This window comes from Pelobates fuscus, chromosome 6, assembly GCF_036172605.1.
Source record: "Pelobates fuscus isolate aPelFus1 chromosome 6, aPelFus1.pri, whole genome shotgun sequence".
Lineage (NCBI taxonomy): Eukaryota > Metazoa > Chordata > Amphibia > Anura > Pelobatidae > Pelobates > Pelobates fuscus.
The window spans coordinates 101,191,994-101,212,985 of record NC_086322.1 but is presented as its reverse complement, the minus strand read 5'-3'; the positions used below and the strand labels follow the sequence as shown (position 1 = coordinate 101,212,985).

Sequence of the window (20,992 nt, the reverse complement as noted above, 5' to 3'; positions counted from 1 at the left end):
TAGAAATGTATATATTGTTGCTTTTTATTGTGTTTGGAAATGTTACTTGCATTATATAGTTCATGTAATTCATTATAATTGCTCATTTTGTAATGTTTTATATATTTTTCTTTTTATGGTTGTCACCACATTTATAAAGACTAGTCCAAAGGCTACTCCTTGTTCAGCATACAGTTTGGTATGTTTGTTCCTTTTAGAACTGTGCGTTCTGTGTGGATTTTTAGGGATCCCGGTAACAGAGTATTTGGACCTGTTGGCTTGCTTCACGATCCCTCTAGCCCAGGGGCAAAAAGAGAGCAAGGCCTAAAAGCTGCAAGTGTCTTTATAAAGAAAGGAGCTATCACATTTCAGGCAGAGGTGCATACCTGCCTTGAAGAAGGACTGCAGAGGAATAGGCAGAGGGGACAATACCTGCCTGGAAGGAAAGAGCTTCAGATACACACCAGTCAAGCTTTGGCGACTGGGACTGAAACATTCCTGGCAAGTGGCTAGGAAGTGAACTGGGTAGAGGCAGTGGTGGCATTTTGGAATTGTGCTGCCCTAGGCACAACTAAATTCGGGCACCCCAAAATCTAAATTTTGCCCCCCCAATTTGTGTAAAGGCCACTTTTTTGACTGACAGACACATGCCCTCATTGATACATGCACTGATATACACTCACTGACAGATACACAGTCATTGGCACACACTGTTTAACCAACACACACTTTCACTGACAGACACACACTGACACACCCACTCACTGACAGGCACACACTCTCAGATACACATAAAATTACATACACATACTGACACACACTCACAGGCACACCCATTCTCACTCACAGACACACACTGACAGCTACACTCACTCACTCACAATGAGGTGGACAGCCCCAGAACACGAGGCAAACAAGGCATTTGTCTGGGAGCTTGGGTGGCATTTTTTGGCGCCCCCCCCCTGAAAGTACCGCCCTAGGCAAATGCCTTGTTTGGCTTGTGGTAAATACATCCCCGAGTAGATGTACTCGGTCAGAGTACAAGAGCTCTGTAACAGTCGCTCATACTGTGCGGCTTGGAGACAGTTCCCTGGTTTCCCCAGATGCAGGGCACCGGGGGAACTAAAGAGGGATGGAGGGATAATACCCCGAAAAAAGGACTGTCCTGCTTAAAGCAGGACCATTGGGAGGCATAAGAAACCAGCACTGTCTGCCTGTTCTGCTTTGAGAGGTGCAAAACTAAGGTTCTTGTTAGCCTGTCCGACAAACATTCACACAAGGTTGTTGTGCAACTTCTTTGGATGGCCCTGCCCCTTTCCAGATAGGATTATCTAATTTGGATGTTGCTAGTGATGCATCGTTGGCATGCCCCTTTAAGTAAAAAGAAAACAAACAAAGTTATAAGAATGAGAAGTTGTTTTCTATGTGTTTAACCCCTTCAGGACGGAGTCAATAGTGCACGTTCTGATCAAAACAAAACGTAAACAAAAACTGGAATTTGCGCTATATGTCTGTTCACCCGTAGTTCCCCTCTTTCATATTATATGCACCCACACTTATTATATATCATTTTGTTCAAGAGAAACAGGGCTTTAATTTATCATTAACTATTCATATATGGAACATAATTCATTATGAATCAAATTTAAAAAAATTTGAGAAAATAAGATTTTTTTTTAATTATGTATTTCCGTCTGACATTTTAGCTGTGAATGTCATAATACTGTTAGGTTTTACTGCACAAAAATGCACATATTTGTAATCAGCGATGTCTCACGAGTACAACAGTATCCCCCATTAACAGGTTTTATGGTGTTTTGGAAAGTTACAGGGTCAAATATAGAACGTTTGACCCCAGATTTGTAATGTTACCTTTGAGACGGTGTGGTAGCCCAGCAATGAGAATTACCCCCATAATGGCATACCATTTGAAAAAGTAGACAACCAAAGGTATTGAAAGTGGGGTATGTTTAGTCTTTTTTAGTAGCCACTTAGTCACAAACACTGGCCAAAGTTAGCGTTCATATTTGTTTTTGTGTTAAAAAAGCAAAAAACAAATATTTGGCCAGTGTTTGTGACTAAGTGGCTACTAAGAAAGACTGGACATACCCCACTTGCAATACCTTGGGTTGTCTACTTTTGCAAATGGTATGCCATCATGGGGGTAATTCTCATTCCTGGGCTACCATACGCTCTCAAAGGCAACATAACCAATCTGGCAAATTTCAATGTCAAAAAAATGAAATGTAAGCCTTATATGTGACTCTCTAACTTTCCAAAACACCATGAAACCTGTACATGGGGGGGTACTGTTATTCTCGGGAGACTTCACTAAACACAAATATTAGTGTTTTACAACAGTAAAACATATTACAACAATAATATAGTCCATAAAAGTGCAGTTCGTTTGTAAAAAATGCAAAAAACTTCACTTTTACTTAAAATATCATCATTGTAATACAATTTACCAATTTGAAACACTAATATTTGAGTTCAGCGAAGTCCCCTGAGTAAAACAGTACCCCCTATGTACAGGTTTTATGTTGTCTTGGAGAGTTACAGGCTCAAATATAGTGCTTGCGAATTAAATTCTCAGCACTTTCTCCCTGTGTTGTCAGGTATGTCAATCAAATTTTAATTAATCAAATCACCTAATTATGTTAAAAGATTACTTAAATATACACGTAGAATTTTAATATATATGCATTTATAGGTATTTAAATTCTACGTGTATACTAATGTAATCTTTTATGTAATTATATGTATTTATCTATATATATATATATATATTTGCCGTTATTTGCATTTTATATATAGATAGATATATATAGAATGTCATTCTAAGTGTATTTTGTTACAAATATATATATATTAATAACAAAATACATTTAGAATAAAATTACATATGTATATATAATTTATATTAAATTTTGCTTCAATATTTTATTTATTAATTTTATTATTTTATTTATTTATTATTGTAATTATACGTATTTATATATATAATATATGTGTATATATCTATTATATATATAATATATGTATATTATATATATGTAACGTCATTCTAAGTGTATTTTAATACTAATATATGTACTTATATTAGTATTAAAATACACTATGTATGACGTTAAATATATAATATACATATATATTATATATATAATATATATACATATATTATATATATATATATATAAATATATTTATTTTATTTTTAAACATGTTTAATATTTTTTTTTACACTACCTACCAGCAGGGGGACTGTCTAATATTTTAGACAGTCTTCTGCTGGCAGATCCACAGACAGCTACAGGGGGCCATGTGATTGCTCTTTGAGAGCGATCACATGGCCCCCGGGGGCCTGATTTACCGTGGGAGGGCTGCCTGGGCTGTGAGGCAGTCCTCCCGAAGCGGAGCGCCGGGAAGGTAAGTATCCCGGGCGCTCCAGGGCTCAAAGCCGTTACGGCGTTCTATGCCGTCACAACGGCTTTAAAGCCCACTTAAACCGTGACGGCATAGAACGTCGTAACGGCGGGAAGAGGTTAAGAAGTTTTGAAAGTTTAAAAAGAGTGAAAGTTCCAGTTGCTTTTTTTATACAATACAAGCAGCTGGCACACCCAGCTGTCCAGTGGAGATTTATTAAATATGTATGCAATATGTTTTTGAATATACACGAGATATGTATTTTATCACAACTGAGTGGAACAAATCAATAAGTTGAAAGCAGCCATACTCTTAACCCCTTAAGGACCAAACTTCTGGAATAAAAGGGAATCATGACATTTCCCACATGTCATGTGTCCTTAAGGGGTTAAAAAGGGATCAGTTCACAGAAAATATGATGAAAAGTTGTAATGGTGATTACAGTGACCCTTTAGTAGCTAAAGCATAAAAAGTATTTATGTTGTATTAATATTTTTAAAACGGATTAGGGCATAATATATTTTCATAATTGAATTCAGGCTTGCCCTATGGCATCAGCACTGTTATATTTGCATTAATAACTGCTTCAATATTTTCCCTTTCTGACATTAGCAAATACAGCATAGTGGAGTATTTATTTGTATGTCATTTTTCGTAGTATTAATTTTAGTTGTCATCCCTCCACAACTCTACCTTTAACCCCTTAAGGACACATGACATGTGTGACATGTTATGATTCCCTTTTATTCCAGAAGTTTGGTCCTTAAGGGGTTAAAGGGATGGTTTAGGCTGCTTATGGCATCATAACAATTTCACCTAATTTAAGTTGTTATGATGCCAGGAGGCTGCCTGGACGCACTCTCACCTTCTGGGGTTAAATCATTATCGAACGGTTTAATCCCAAAGTTTCCTCCGCTGTCGTGCTTCACTTCCTCCCTGGCATCATCCGCCTTCCTAAATTTTGCTTACTTGGTCAGCTAACACTCTCTGCCAGTCAGTGACTCCCCGTTCACAAAACTGGCTTGCAAAAGGTATCTTTCTTTGCAGGCCAGTTTTGGCTGAGAGCATCAACTGATCGTTCTCAGCCAATTAGCGGGGCACCTGCCCAACGGCACTCTGTCCTTCTTGAAAGTGACATTTCAGAAGCCAGATGCCGCCTAGTGGGGAGTGGAGTAAAGTAAAATACTTACCTTGTGCTTGCCTCCTTCAAGCTGCATATTTCCTGGCCCTATATGACACATGAGGCATCCAACCATGTAGCTACTTGCCTCATTTGTGTGAAGGCAGAGAAGATAATTTAGGCCTTATTTATAGTTTCTCACCCAGTAGCATACCTGCCAACATTTCAAATTTACAATGAGGGAAACACTTGGGAATATTCACTAAAGTGAGAAGTCAAAGTAAATTCAAAGTGAACTTTAAATTTAAGACCAAAGAAGTCGAGCTGAAGGCATTGACAACTTAGAGAATGTTTCTGGTTAGACTATTTCAACCTTAAATATGAAATTTACATTGATTTCTCACTTAAAGGGATACTATATGCAACAATACCACTTCATCTCATTGTCCCCTTTAGTCCTGCAATGTGAAACATTGAGAAACTGCAATGATTACTTTGCAGGACTAAGACTGCCTCTAGTGACTGTCTATCAGTCAGTCAGTAGAGGAGCTTCCTGGATTCTAACGAAGTTTGACTCCAACGTTAAACAGCACTAGACAACCTCATGCTCTGTATGAGGACATCCACTGTCAGTGTAAACTGCTTTTCCTGTGGGGAAAGACAAATGCTCTCGCAACGCAGGTGCGTTAGCCTACCCGTCAAATGATGTTGAATGAGGCGCTATGCGACCAGGGCCGGCACGTCCATAAGGCGGTACAGGCGGCCGCCTTAGGGCGCACCGGCTCTGGGGGCGCAAAATTCCAGTGACCGGCAGGAGGGAAGTGCTCCCTCCTGCCTGGTCACCTCCTGGATCCCCGGAGCGGCGCGGCATGCGGCTGAACTGAATTAGGAGGCGGCGAGGGACCTCTGATCTCTCTGACCGGCTCCCTCGCGCGCCTTTTGCTGATGCCGCGGGAGCCGGAATATGACGTCATATTCCGGCTCCCGCGGCATCAGAAAACAGCCTGCGAGGGAGCCGGTCAGAGAGATCAGAGCTCCCTCGCCGCCTCCTAATTCAGTTCAGCCGCACGCCTCCCAGCAGCCCCACTGGACCACCAATGAGAGACCCACGCCAGCTCTCCAGGTAGGGAGGCTGGGTGGGACATTTAAATTTAATTTAGATTATTAATTACTGTGTGTGTATGTGTGTGTGCATGTGAGTGTGAGTGTGTATGTCAGTGTGTATGTGTGTCTGTGAGTTTGTGTGTGAGTGAGTGTGTCTGTCAGTGTGTGTGTCTGTCAGTGTGTGTGTGTGTAAGTGTGTCTATGAGTTTGTGTGTGAGTGAGTGTGTCTGTCGGTGTGTGTGAGTGTGTATGTCAGTGTGTGTGTGCGTGTCAGGGTACCTGAAGCCTCTACCTCCGAAAGAGGTAGAGACTTAGTAGTTTACTCCTCCAGCAGGTCGGCTTCCTCCATCCCTCGCGGCTCTCCTAGACACTCTCACGCCGGCCGCGAGGGATCCGTCTCATTTTATGACGTCACGCACGCTGCCCGACGTCATGACGTCAGTCCGGACCGATCTGTCACTCAAGTGACTGGAAGCCACTCAGGACTCGTCGGAGGCGGGTATACTCACTGTAACCAGGGTATTTAAACCTGTTTTTCCCATTCACTCATTGCCCTGTCGTGGTTCTAGCCTGTCTAGTCACACAGTGCTCTGGCGATTTCAGTTATTCCTTTGGTTCCGACCCGGCTAGTTTGACTTACTCTGTTTCCCTCTGGTATCCTTGACCCGGCTTGTTCCTCGCTCACCTGTCCTCTCGTTCCCTCGACCTCGGCTTGTTTCTGACCATTCTCTTTACTCTCCGTACGTTAGTCCGGCCATTCTAAGGTCCGGTATACGTACCCTGTCCTGTTTGTACTTTGCGTGTTGGATCCCTGTCCCGATCCTGACATTACGACAGGGCCAATGGATCCTGCAGGTACAAACAGTCAGGTTGGTCCCTCTGATTCCAGGTTTGACGCCATGGAGCACAGAATGGACCAGATGGCACTAGCACTACAGGCGCTATTATCTCGTGCCAATAACCCACCTGAGGAGATCCGTACTACTTCCATCTCTCCTGTAAGTTCTGGTCTAGAGGTAGCCACTGTAGGTGCCTCTTCCCGTATTACCCCACCTGTACGTTATGGTGGTTCACCGGAGAAGTGTCGTGGTTTTTTGAACCAGATTAGTATCCACTTCGAACTACAACCTCGCTCCTATCCCACAGATAGGGCGAAAGTTGGATTTATTATCACCCTACTCATTGAGAAAGCTCTGAGATGGGCCAACCCACTATGGGAGAATGATAACCCATTGGTATATAATTATAATGCCTTTGTAGCTGCATTTAGAAGAACTTTTGACCCTCCTGGTAGGAAGGTTAATGCAGCCAAATTACTGTTGCGCCTGAGACTGGAGAACCGAACACTTGTGGATTATGCACTAGAGTTCAGGTCTCTGGCTGCAGAAGTCAAGTGGAATGAGCAGGCTTATATAGATGTATTTTTGAACGGGCTATCAGATATTATCCTTGATGAGGTTGCTACTAGGGAGCTTCCTGAGAATTTAGAGGACTTAATTTCGTTCATTTCTCGTATTGATGAGCGTTTAAGAGAGAGACAGAATACTAGAGAGAGGAACTTCAGACCTGCCTTTAAATTAGCCCCTACATTTCAAAGTCCTGATTCCAATACCTCACTGTATCCTGAACCTATGCAGATAGGCAATACTCGCCTCTCTGAAGAGGAGAGGCAGTACAGGAGAAGGGAGGGTTTATGTATGTATTGTGGAGTCAGAGGTCATTTGCGTCTGAATTGTCCTACTCGCTCGGGAAACGCCCGCACCTAAGTTTCTCTAGAGGACAGGCCTTGGGTGTTTCTATTTTGTCCTCTACGCATAATTACAAAGACCACAGGCTCCTGCTACCAATTTCTTTAACGTGGGAGAAGGGAATGCTAAAGACCATGGCCTTGATAGATTCCGGAGCTGCTGAGAATTTTATCGACCAAGTCTTTGCTACTAAACACACTATCCCATCCCAGTTAAGGGATACACCCTTGGCCGTTGAGGCCATAGATGGTAGACCTTTACTTGAGCCTGTTATCTCTCGTGAGACTATACCCATTAACTTAACTATTGGTATCTTACACGAGGAGAACTTATCACTTATGCTCATTTCATCTCCTTCTGTTCCCATAGTCCTGGGCTACCCATGGTTAAAGAGACATAACCCTATTATCGATTGGGAATTAGGGGAGATAATCTCATGGGGCCAGGGGTGTCAGGAGAGGTGTTTACGCAGGGTGTCTCCATTGGCTATGATTAACACACCCGATAGTTCTACCCAGTCTACAGGGAGACAGATACCTCTTCTGTACATAGACTTGAAAGCAGTGTTCGATAAGAAGAACGCTGATACACTACCCCCACACAGGACCTTTGATTGTAAAATTAATCTTTTGCCCGGCACCATGCCCCCCAGGGGTAATGTATATCCTCTATCCATTAAAGAGAATTCTGTTTTAGAGGAATATATTCAGGAGAATTTAGACAAGGGATTCATTAGGAGATCCTCTTCTCGCGCCGGGGCTGGATTTTTTTTTGTTAAAAAGAAGGATGGCTCACTCAGACCATGTATTGATTACCGAGGTTTGAATAAAATAACCATTAGGAATGCCTATCCGATCCCCTTGATTACCGAGCTCTTTGATCGGCTAAAAGGTTCTAAGATTTTCACCAAGTTGGACCTCAGAGGGGCATATAGCTTGGTGAGAATTCAACAAGGTCACGAGTGGAAGACGGCGTTTAATACCCGCTACGGGCATTATGAGTACACGGTCATGCCTTTTGGCCTTTGTAACGCACCGGCAGTATTCCAGGATCTAATTAACGAAGTTCTTAGGGAATTTCAACAGGATTGTGTTATTGTATACCTGGATGACATTCTCATACACTCTAGAGAGATTGAGACCCACCATAGACAAGTCAGAAAGGTATTACACAAACTTCTACAACACGGCTTATACTGCAAATTGGAGAAATGCAGCTTTGACCAGACCCAGATAGATTTTCTTGGATACGTGATTTCTGGGGAAGGCTTTAAGATGGATCCTGACAAACTCCAGTCTATTCTAGATTGGCCATTGCCTAAGGGACTCAAGGCTATCCAGAGGTTTATTGGGTTCTCCAATTATTATAGGCGCTTCATTAAGGGTTACTCTTCTATTATTGCACCTATTACCAATATGACCAAACAAGGGGCTGATACTAAGACTTGGTCTACTGAAGCTCTCGTTGCTTTCAAAAATCTCAAAGAACTTTTTGCTTCTGCTCCAATATTAGTCCATCCTGATACATCCTTGCCGTTCCTACTTGAGGTCGATGCCTCTGAGACAGGAGTAGGTGCCGTTTTCTCACAAAGGTTGGGGGTGGATAAACCGTTACATCCTTGTGGTTTTTTTTCCAAGAAACTTTCTGGGCCTGAGAGCAGGTATGACATCGGAGACAGGGAATTGTTAGCAGTCATTAAAGCCTTGAAAGAGTGGAGACATCTATTGGAGGGCACCTTACATCCGGTTACTATTTTGACGGACCACAAGAACTTGTCCTATATTGGGGAGGCTAAGCGTTTGTCCTCTAGGCAAGCTCGTTGGTCCTTATTCCTGACTCATTTCAATTATGTACTTACTTACAGACCTGGCTCTAAGAACTCTAAGGCCGATGCTTTGTCTCGACAATATGAACCTTTCACTGTATCTGAACCGATTCTTTCTTCTATAGTTCCTAAATGCAAGATTGTTGCTAATACGAATCTCAGGAATCTTTCCCCGTTACTGGCCGAGATCATTAAGCTGCAACATCTAGCACCTAAACAGACTCCTGAGGGTCGACATTTCGTTCCTCCTACTCTTCAACTGGAGCTGTTGCAATGTTTCCATAACAGCAAGATGGCGGGACATCCTGGTATCCGCAAGACGTATGCTTTGATTTCTAAAGACTTCTGGTGGCCTGCTTTACGTAAAGATACTAAAGATTTCATCGCTGCATGTGAAGTGTGTACTAAGACCAAACAACCTCATACGCTCCCAAGTGGATTCCTGCATCCCTTAGAGGTACCAGAGAAACCATGGTCTTGTTTGGCCATGGACTTTATTGTCGATCTACCTATCTCTAAAAAACAGACTGTTATCCTCACCGTGGTTGACAGATTCACCAAGATGGCCCACTTCATTCCCTTGCCTAAACTTCCATCCTCCCAAGAGTTGGCAGAGATATTCGCGAGGGAGATTTTTCGCTTACATGGGATACCTTCCCAAATCGTATCTGACAGAGGGTCCCAATTTGTTTCCCGTTTTTGGAGATCCTTTTGTTCTCAACTAGGTATTAAATTAAATTTCTCCTCTGCCTATCATCCCCAGTCTAACGGAGCTGCTGAACGTACTAACCAAAAGATTGAGCAATATCTACGTTGTTTTGTTTCCGAACACCAGGACGATTGGGTCGGTTTGATTCCTTGGGCGGAGTTTGCGCACAACAATCTCGTTTGTGACTCTACTCATTCAAGCCCCTTCTTCATGAACTATGGCTTTCATCCATCTATTCTTCCCTCAGTTTCTCCTTCCCAAGGTGTACCGTCGGTTGATGTACATGTTGCCAATTTGAGGAAGTTGTGGGATCAGACTCGACAAATTCTTCTACACAATTCTATGCTGGTTAAGAAACACGCCGATAAACGTAGAAGGGCGGCTCCGATTTTCGTTCCAGGCGATAGAGTATGGTTAAGCACTAGGAATATTCGGCTTAAAGTTCCTTCCATGAAATTCGCTCCTCGATATATATTGGCCCTTACAGGATCTTGACTCGAATTAACCCAGTGGCGTATCGTCTAGCTCTCCCAGCTGCCTTACGCATCCCTAACTCCTTTCACGTTTCATTGTTGAAACCCCTAGTTTGTAACAGATTCTCCTCCACGATCGCCCCTCCTCGCTCTGTTCAGGTGGAGGGTCAGGAGGAGTATGAGGTTAACTCCATCATTGATTCTCGTATCTCTCGGGGGAGAGTACAATATTTGGTCGACTGGAAGGGATATGGTCCTGAGGAGAGAAGTTGGGTACCACAAGAGGATGTTCATGCTCCTCGCCTTCGCAGGGCGTTTCACTCACGCTTTCCGTCTCGTCCCGGTTCCTTCCGCCCGGTGGGCGTATCTGAGAGGGGGGGTACTGTCAGGGTACCTGAAGCCTCTACCTCCGAAAGAGGTAGAGACTTAGTAGTTTACTCCTCCAGCAGGTCGGCTTCCTCCATCCCTCGCGGTTCTCCTAGACACTCTCACGCCGGCCGCGAGGGATCCGTCTCATTTTATGACGTCACGCACGCTGCCCGACGTCATGACGTCAGTCCGGACCGATCTGTCACTCAAGTGACTGGAAGCCACTCAGGACTCGTCGGAGGCGGGTATACTCACTGTAACCAGGGTATTTAAACCTGTTTTTCCCATTCACTCATTGCCCTGTCGTGGTTCTAGCCTGTCTAGTCACACAGTGCTCTGGCGATTTCAGTTATTCCTTTGGTTCCGACCCGGCTAGTTTGACTTACTCTGTTTCCCTCTGGTATCCTTGACCCGGCTTGTTCCTCGCTCACCTGTCCTCTCGTTCCCTCGACCTCGGCTTGTTTCTGACCATTCTCTTTACTCTCCGTACGTTAGTCCGGCCATTCTAAGGTCCGGTATACGTACCCTGTCCTGTTTGTACTTTGCGTGTTGGATCCCTGTCCCGATCCTGACAGTGCGCATGTGAGTATGTGTGTCTGTCAGTGTGTGTGTGTTCGAGTATGTGTCTGTGAGTTTGTGTGTGTGTGTGTGTGAGTATGTATTTTTCTGTATGCCTGTCTGTATGTATGTATCTGTATGACGGTATGCCTCTGTATGTATGTATGTGTCCATATGCCTGTATGTCTTGTACGTATGTTTCTGTATGTCTCTGTATGCATGTATGTAACTGGATGTATGTTTGTCTCTGAATGTCTGTATATATGTCTCTGTATGCATGTATGTAACTGTTTGACTTTATGTCTCTGTATGTACGTATGTGTGTGTCTGTGTGTCTCTGTATGCCTGTATGTCTTTGTATGCATGTTTCTGTATGTATGTATGTGTCTGCATGCCTGTATGTCTCTGTATGTATGTTTCTTTATGCCTGTATGTCTGTATGTATGTGCTTGAATGTCTTTGTATGTATGTTTCTGTATGCCTGTCTGTATGTATGTGTCTGTATGACGGTATGCCTCTGTATGCATGTATGTCTTTATATGCCTGCATGTCTCTGTATGCATGTATATCTCTGCTTGTATGTCTCTGACTGTATGTGTCTGTATGTCTCTGTATGATTATTGCTGTCTTTGTATGACAGTGTACCTGTATGACTTTGACTGTGTGACTGAAAAATGATGCCTGTGTGCCTGTGGCTTGGGAGGAAAGACATACAGGTGAAGATGCATTTTTATTTTTTTTTAATGAGGGTTGGGGGGCGCCAAAATGCATCTTCGCCTGTGTAACTAAAAATCCTAGCACCGGCCCTGTATGCAACCAAGAGCCGAGGGACTTTCAAGCTGGAATCAGGTAAGTGAATAAAAGTTTTTATTGCGACCCATTTTTTACTCTCCACAAGTTTAAAGGGATAATCCAGACGTGGACCCCTTGCTCACGGTGCTTAGGGAGATATCAGCTATGCCTCACTGATGATGCCTAACAAAGCTGGGGTTGCTGTGTTCTCGTGCAGAGGGAACTTGCTGGCATTTCGGATCTGGACTGTCCGTATGGGTGGGACCAGTCTGATATGTTTCAGAGAAGTTCTCTCTGTAATGGCACAAGATGAGCAAAAAACAGCTTGAGAACTGAGCGGGGACCGACTGGAGGGCAGGCTATTTCAGCTGCTGCCCGTTCTCAGTATTCTCTTGCGACCCATTTTTTACTCTCCACAAGTTTAAGGGATAATCCAGACGTGGACCCCTTGCTCACGGTGCCTAGGGAGATATCAGCTATGCCTCACTAATGATGCCTAACAAAGCTGAAACGATCGTCTGGGGTTGCTGTGTCTCTCGTGAAGAGGGAACTTGCTGGCATTTCGGATCTGGACTGCCCGTATGGGTGGGACCAGTCTGATATGTTTCAGAGAAGTTCTCTCTGTAATGGCACAAGATGAGCAAAAAACAGCTTGAGAACTGAGCAGGGACCGACCGAAGGGCAAGCTATTTCAGCTGCTGCCCGTTCTCAGTATTCTCTTGCGACCCTTTTTTTACTCTCTAAAAGTTTTTATTAACCCTTTATGGGCTATGAGGAGGGGTGACTTACTAATAACAATTTATGCAACTAACATCATAATAGTAATTTAGAACAAGCACAATGTATCTTTTCTAGACAGACTCTTTACACATTTATTGTAGTTTAAAGAGGCTCTTTCACTGAAATTACAACACAGTCAAAAACACAAGACAAGATAGGAACTACATTGTCATGTATTTTTCCTACACTTGACAAAGCTGGACAAAAATGTCTAGCTACCATTTTTTACTCAATTGTGGAATCCTTAATAGACAAGAGGGGGCGCTTGCGTAATATATGTGCAGTCCCATTCATGAATCTGGGTCATTGAACATCAGATAGGCGGGCTAACCTGCAGATAGACATCGGCAATTACTAAATGCCGATAGTCTGTCTGCCAAGGAGGGATGGGGAGGCAATATTTTACATTAAATATTGGAAAATCTATACATTTGCTAGAAATATTGCTAGCAGCATGTATAGATAATTTTGCCTGGAGAATCTAATTTTTGTAATATGAAAATTAAAGTACAGGTATGCTTTAAATACACATTACTATAAGCCGTGGAGTTCTAGTATAAAAATTCAGACAAACCAAGGTTTCTGCTACTAACAAAATAAATCTATATGCACACATGCCCTGGGTACTTTGTTCACTTCATCTATAGATTAAATTGTGACCACAATATTTTTGACAGATTTGCCATAAATCCTTTTAAATTTCAAGGCATAAATAAACAGATGAGGGACACTGTACAAGTAAAGTTGTCTGGATGAAATTACTAAATAGAGTTCTTTTAGAATCGATTAAGAAAGTTTTCACAATCAGAGCTAGGTTACAAGCTGTGAACCTCTCCCTCTGTCTGTTCCCTGCTTGGATTTTTCTGCTATGTGAGTACAATGCTGCGTGCCTGTGACTAAATCTGTTTTCTTTTTCTGTCTCTCAGGGTGAAAGCTTTGTCTTAAAGGCCCTAGAGCTAGACTTGCCCAATAACAAGTCTATCCTTTTTGTTTATCTTAGCAACCACCCGCCCCTCTACTCCTGTGTCAGCTGCTACAAGCCACTGAATATAGAAATAAACAGACTGCTTTCTCTCTCTCTCTTCCAGGATCCCAGACACACTATTTCTTTGAAAGGAAACATATATTTATACTCTTTTTGTTTGGACTTTATGGATTTTTAACTTTTGTGCATCATTTAGAAGATAATGACCGCAACATATTTAATAGAAAACTATACTGAGGAAAGAAAAGTGTCTTTTATTTTCCATTTTTATTACCGATACAATATTTTGCATGTTGTATGTTAAATTCTCACCGAATAAGCCTAAACTACTATATTTTAAAAGGACGATTTTGGACGACAAGTTTAAGGGATGCACTCTTGGCCTTCCTTCCCTATCACTACTAAATTATATCTGGATTGTATATTTTTGTAAGGATTTTTTTTTTTTTTAAACTGTAAGGACATGAAGGTTGCTGTGTTGGACTTGGGCACTATATTTGCTAAGATATTCAAATCTTCTGTGTCCCCTATAAATCCTGCTCCTTCTAGCAACTCTTTCTCTCAAAGTTCTGGTCCAGTAGCTTCTCCAGGACCTCCAAACTCCTCTGTGATCCATAAAACACCTTTTATATTGCTACCTCCCCCTCCATCTCCCCTAAATATCATCAGCTCAGCCACTTACTCCTCTTCTTCCTTGCCTCGTGTTTCATCTGGAAAGGCTTTATCTCATGTTGGTGGACTTTCTGCACCTAGTAGCCCTTCTCATTCAAGTAAACCCCATATTCCGCATTCTGCAGTGAATACACCTGATATTGTTCTTCAACAACCATATGAAGAATCATGGGCAGCTCCAGAAATTACAGTTACAACTACAATGCCATCAACTGCAATTCTGGTACGCCCAGCTCTTACAACCACCAGCCTAATCCTACCCACGACACAGCCTGCACATTCCAGTCGCTCTTCAAGGCATCCTCAGGATTCTTTAACTTCTGGCTGGAACACCAAGTCCATGCTCCTCACCCTCCCAGATATTGGGGAGGAAAGTGCAGATTATGAAGAAAGCCACCACAGCCAAGGGTAAGAATTAAGTAAGAAAATATCAGCTATAGTGGAGGTTCCCAACCCAGTCATCTAAGCACACCAGTGGTCCAGGGTTTCTCAGTATCCCTAGAACAGAATTCCTGAAACAGAATTGGGGAATGTTTAAATCCTGGACTGATGGTGTGTCTTGAGAACCATTGGAGAAACACCAGAATATAAAAATCAGCTAATCCTGTGAACATGAGGTCAACATTCTTGTTTGTTAGTATTATTTTTTTAATAGCCAGTTTTATAGTATGCTATTTGCTATATGCAAGCTGTAATTACAATGCCTAAAAATGCCATATCTATCGCTTTCTGTATTCGATTAACACGACTATTATGTGTGCACATGTATTTTCTTTTTTTTTTTTTTTCTTTTTTGCAGTGCATAAAGTAATTACATACACGCCTGAGGTACCCCAACGGCAATCCTCTGGCCCCATAATAACCGTTACGTTTGGGGTATTAGAGTGAGCTTGCACTTTTTTTTTATTTTTTATATTGCGAGAAACACGAGTGCATACAACAATCATTCTGAACTTTGCTTAAACTTAAATATAGGTGTGTCAATCAAGAATTTGTTAATGAGATTTGTTTAAACGTAGCCTCCTATAAGTAATATAAAACTTGGTAATATTTAAACATCTGGTACATATTAGAACCTTACACATGCTGAACCTGGACATAGGTATATCTCTACGTTTAAGGGTGTGTTAGCCCGAGTCTTCCAGACCAGGCGTGTCTGGAATGGGGTTCTTAGGGTTAGGCTGTGGCAAGTTAAGTGAGACATACACAGTCCGTGCAGAAGCAAGACAAAAACCTTGTTTAATTGCATGTTATATACAGTATAATGTATGAGTGCTATCTAGGTAGGTCCTCTTGGCTGCTATTTAAGGCACAGGCTAGTTATAATAAGCATATTCTGTGTCAGCACCATGTCAAGCGACTGATCTGCCAAACATTATAGGCCACATGTACGTTTCAGTTATCAAAGGAGACTTAACTTGTCTACATTAGTTCAGCATCTAAAACACCATAAATACACACATTAAGCTAGTCAGCGTTTGTTGCCTCTAGTAGGTGGAGAGAGTCCTCACTGTCAGAGTCGGGTCAAAAGCTGTGGGCCACATAACGAGACAGTCCATGCCGTTTTAGCCAATGCTCACTCTGGAGGTCTTGTTGGTGTGCCTGGAAAGGATGACGGCGTGCCCCTTCAGCTGCGCCCTGATATCCTGTGCCTCCGCTTGAGCTTCACAGCGCAGTGCCGGTGAAGCACCCCTCCTGCTCGGGGACTTTCTGTGAGCCTTTACCACTAGTCCACAGACTTGCCTCTTTACTGGGGCTGAGTCCTTCCCCGGTGTGGGGCTGCGTGGGGCTGCATATTTCTGCTGGCGTCGCGCTCTCCTTTGCAGGTGTGGGTGGTGATTGGGGGTTGCCCCCCGGGTGGCTCTAGTCCCCGATCGGCCATCATGGTGAGAGTAGGTAGCTCCGTTGGATGCTTTGCCCGGTCGGTGCCCCTCCGGCTGCGCCTCGGTCTTTAGCCATACTGAGGACAGCTTCTTGGCTGGCTGTTGTGCCTGTGTTGCTCTGGTCATAAAGCAGACCTGTGTTGGGGCTGGTGGCTGGCGCCTGTTCTCCAAGCGTTCCCAGAATCGCTGGCATTCAGCGTCAAATCGTGCTTGGAAATCTGCTGCCCAGTCGCTGGGTGTGGATGGCATCGTGTTGGAAGTGGTGCCGTCGGCCATCTTGGTTCGGCTTCGTGGCTTCCACCTATCTGATATGTGCCCTGGAGTCGGTTGTCGGTGAGTGCTCTCCTCCAAAAGGCAGACCGGGATGACCCCCACCGGTCCAAAGGGGGGGGGGACGAGGGCACAGGCGCAGAGATCCATGCTGTTTTGGCAGCAGGAGAGCAGCCGCCTCTCCTGCGCCTGCCCTGCTTGTAGGCCTCAGTCTCCTGTTGGGCGAGGGTTGCCCCCACTGCTGCTCTGGTGATATCATTTTATGCTGCTTGAAGTCACCCCTCATTTGATGATCTTTCTGCTTCGCTGAATTGTCATTAGGGTAGTTAAATTCTACAGTAATCATTGTACTCAGGAGGAGCTGCTGAGGTTTGCTTCCTCTCAGCTCTGCAGTCAGGCCCCACCCCCCCACATGTATTTTCTTATTGCAATCACTCATTTTAATTTTTAATATAGGGACTTTCTATTTTCAGTTCACTAGCAGTTAATTACATAGGCTTGTACCTAGGTATAAAAGTGTTGATATATTAAATAAATAGGATTATTCAATGAGAATTGCTGGGAATTTAAAGTGAATTCAAAGTCAATTTCCAATTTAAGGTCAAAGTAGCCAATCTGGAAGCATAGCTGATTTCGATAATTTAATAATTTTACAAGTTTTAATGTTTTGGTCTTAGATTTGGAAATCACTCTGAATTCCTGACAATTCTCTGTTTAGCGAATTACTCTGAAAGTTGCTTCAATATTTTCATTTGGAAGCCTGATAGCTAATATAAGTAAATATCAGTTTGCTGAATATGTTGTTGATACTTAGAATAACTTTCTAGTGGATAGTAAAGGCTAACATCATTACGGAATTCTTGAAAACGTAGCATGTCTTATATTATAATAAGAGGTGTTTTTTCTTGCAGGCTACCAGTAAGACAATAATGGTACAAACAGTCCCTATTGTGTGTGCTTCTCCTCTGCATATAACCCCCCCCCCCCCCCTAAAAAAAAAACCCAGAAACAATACTAAAAGAGAACAAATTCCACTCTACTTTAATCTATTAGTCTTGATAAGTTAAATATTAAAAAAATGAATAACTTTATCACCTCTCTGGGTGGTATTTTTGTGTATTCCTTGCTCTCGGGTCTTCTACCAGATAGCTGAGAGTCTGAGGGTTCCGCGGAGTATCTTAGCTGTTCCTAGGACTGCACTCTTCTGGACATATATTTCTTAAATTGCACCTGGAGTCTGTTAAAGCCAAACTCCGAGCTTGGGGGTTACAGCTTCTTTTACAGTTGGGAGTTAGAGAGAGACCGAGAGAGAGAGTGTGTGTGTGTGTGTGCATATAGATAGCAGCACTTGTTGGACTTCCAAACTGTGTACTTAATGTGTGCATTTAGAGCCTATTGTATGATTGTCAAGAATATATAGGGTACTGGATGATTATATAGAATGTCTCTTTAATTATAAAGTGCCAAACAGGCAAATTAAACAAACAAACAAAGTAAAAGTGACAATGCAAGTTAAATGTATCTAGCAGAACAAGCTGATAAGCTACAATAGTAGAATTCAAGTAGTTTGTCTTATGTATATGTTTTAATTATGCTGGGATATCAGTGAACCACTCTTTATGAAAAACTAAAATTTGACAAGTCTGATTTACGTGAATTTCATTTTGTCAATGTCATTGAATGTTAAAGTGCACGTAATGCGTATGTATTCTTCATCTACTTACTGATCAATGTACTGCACACAACTGACATGGGAATTGCAAACATTATACCAAATGGCCAATATTGGACAGCTCTGTATTCCAACTTGGTTATGTTGACCTATAATCTGCAATCATCTTGTTGTTTCTCCAAAGCTCTCTTTGTAATTCTCCAAATCTCCTAGGTTGGTAAATTAACCCCTTAGGCTGTCTACAAATGGTTTACAGAAGGAACCTATTCAAGCCTCCTAAGGTATAGATAAGGTATAGAGAAGATTAAATTTTACCTTGCTGCCTGTAGTATGCTGTGCTAAAGATTGGTCTTTTCTTTTTGTCTCAATTGAACATGTTTTGCAAGTGGAACAATTACTGCTGCTGCTTTAAAACTTGTGCATATATTAAGAATAGGAATGTAATATATTGTACTTGAATTATTTATTTTGTTAAAGGAACACTATAGTGTTAAGAATAGAATGCGTTATTCCTAACACTATAGTGTCCCTCTGGTCTTGCAGCATTCAAAGAGTTAAACACTCTTTTAACACTTACCTGATTCCCGTGCCAAGGTTAACTCTGCACTGGCTCCATCTCCAACTCCTCCAACGTCAGCCTGAGCAGAAACCTTAAGCACATGCAAGACAATCGCCAAGTGCATATTAGTCATTACCCATAAAAAAGTATTGAATCAATGCTTCCGTTTGTAGATTTTCAAGGACGCTGCCCGTCCTCATGCAAAGTGTGAGGACATCCAGTACAACCCATTGTGATGTGCCTTTAAACTGCAGGAAACCTTGTTCTTTATTACATTTACATTTTACATTTTAGTTTCATAAAACGTCACCTAAAAATGTTCAGAACAGTCGCTCCCCAGGCCACACCCCCACTCACACCTCTAAAATTAAAATGTCCATTTGAAATGTTGGGTGTCAATCATGCAGACTCCTTGCACCAAAACAAGTTTAAAACACTGAAGTGGTCATGATGCTTGGAGTAATTATTTAAAAGTTTTTAATAGAACAAATATATTACTTTACATTGTCATGAAATATTGTTATTTTTTTTACTGTATACATTGCTTGTGTTTAGAATTCAAATCTATTTCACTGTGGCACAAAAACAAACAACCAAAAAACCATATTCAGAATATCATCTTACTGCTTTTTCTGAAAACAACGGAACCCATGCAGCTATTTATGTTGAGAGACATTGCTATGGTAATTTTGTTGAAGCTCTGAAATAAAATGGGATTTCAGTAAGCAGAAAGATAAGATGAATACAGACTTGTCATGTTATACAACGTTCTCGCATGGCACTCAGGGCCGTCTATAATATGATTAGGACCCTGGGCAATGCATTTTCTTGGGCCCCCTGTGCCCTGCTCCTCCCACCGCCTCACCCCCCAATTACGCCCAACCCGCAATCACACTGACAGACGTACTGGCACATACACACACAGACAGACATTAAAACATTCACAGATACATACTGACACACACAGTCACTGACACACAAATATATACTGGCAGACATACATACATACACAGACATACACTAACAGATATACTGACACACACACACAAACACATACGCTGACAGATATACTGACACACACACACAGGCATACTGACATACACACTGACACACACACAAAGGCATACTGACATACACACGTACTGGCAGATACACACAGACAGACATTAAAACATTCACAGATACATACTGACACACACATACACTGACACACAAATATATCCTGACAGACATACTGACACACACACAGGCCTACTGACACACACATACACACACAGACATACTTACATACACACACACACAGACATACTGACACACACAGACATGCTGACACACACACACACAGACATACTGACATACACACAGACAGACGTACTGGCACATACACACAGACAGACATTAAAACATTCACAGATACATACTGACACACACATACACTGACACACAAATATATCCTGGCAGACATACTGACACACACACACAGACTTACATACATACACACACAGACACATACACGGACAGACATAGTGACACACACACAGGCCTACTGACACACACACAGACATACTGACACACACACACAGACATACTGACACACAGACATACTGACACACACACATACTGACACACAGACATACTGACATACACACACACACACACACACACACAGACCTACTGACATACATTTAGCCACCCTCCAGGTTCTTACCTTTTCCTGGAGGGTGGCTTCCCTGGTCCAGTGGCAGGCTGAGGCAGATGGGAGTTCTCCTCTGGAACTCCCCTCCTCCCTGCCTTCCTCCTCCCGCGCGGCTATTATCTCCGGTGGGAGGAAGTGACGTCACTTCCTCCCAGCTGGCTGCAGAACAGGAAGGAGCCCGGTCGCCAGGGGCGGACTGAGCACTCGGGCAAATCGGTCATGGACCGAGGGCCCGAGGCTCTAGGGGGCCCGCCCGCCTGCCATGCAGTAAAGTAATAGCTGTGCTGGGGAGTCAAACAATCTCCCCAGCCTGCATGCAGTCAGTCAGGGGCCCCGCACGGCACTCCGCGGGCCCCTGTTACAAAATACATA

The 20,992-nt window shown here is 42.7% G+C and overlaps 1 protein-coding gene across 1 annotated transcript in view; it reads left to right on the top strand.

Annotated features, from left to right (window-relative positions):
- Positions 1 to 13,974: 13,974 nt before the first annotated feature.
- The window catches only part of FAM149A (family with sequence similarity 149 member A), a 68,005-nt gene continuing 60,987 nt past the window's right edge, over positions 13,975 to 20,992 (top strand). Inside the window, exon 1 of the mRNA XM_063458093.1 lies at positions 13,975 to 14,948. Within this exon, the coding sequence (XP_063314163.1) occupies positions 14,332 to 14,948 (617 nt within the window). The 5' untranslated portion in view covers positions 13,975 to 14,331. The remainder of the gene's footprint in view (positions 14,949 to 20,992) is intronic.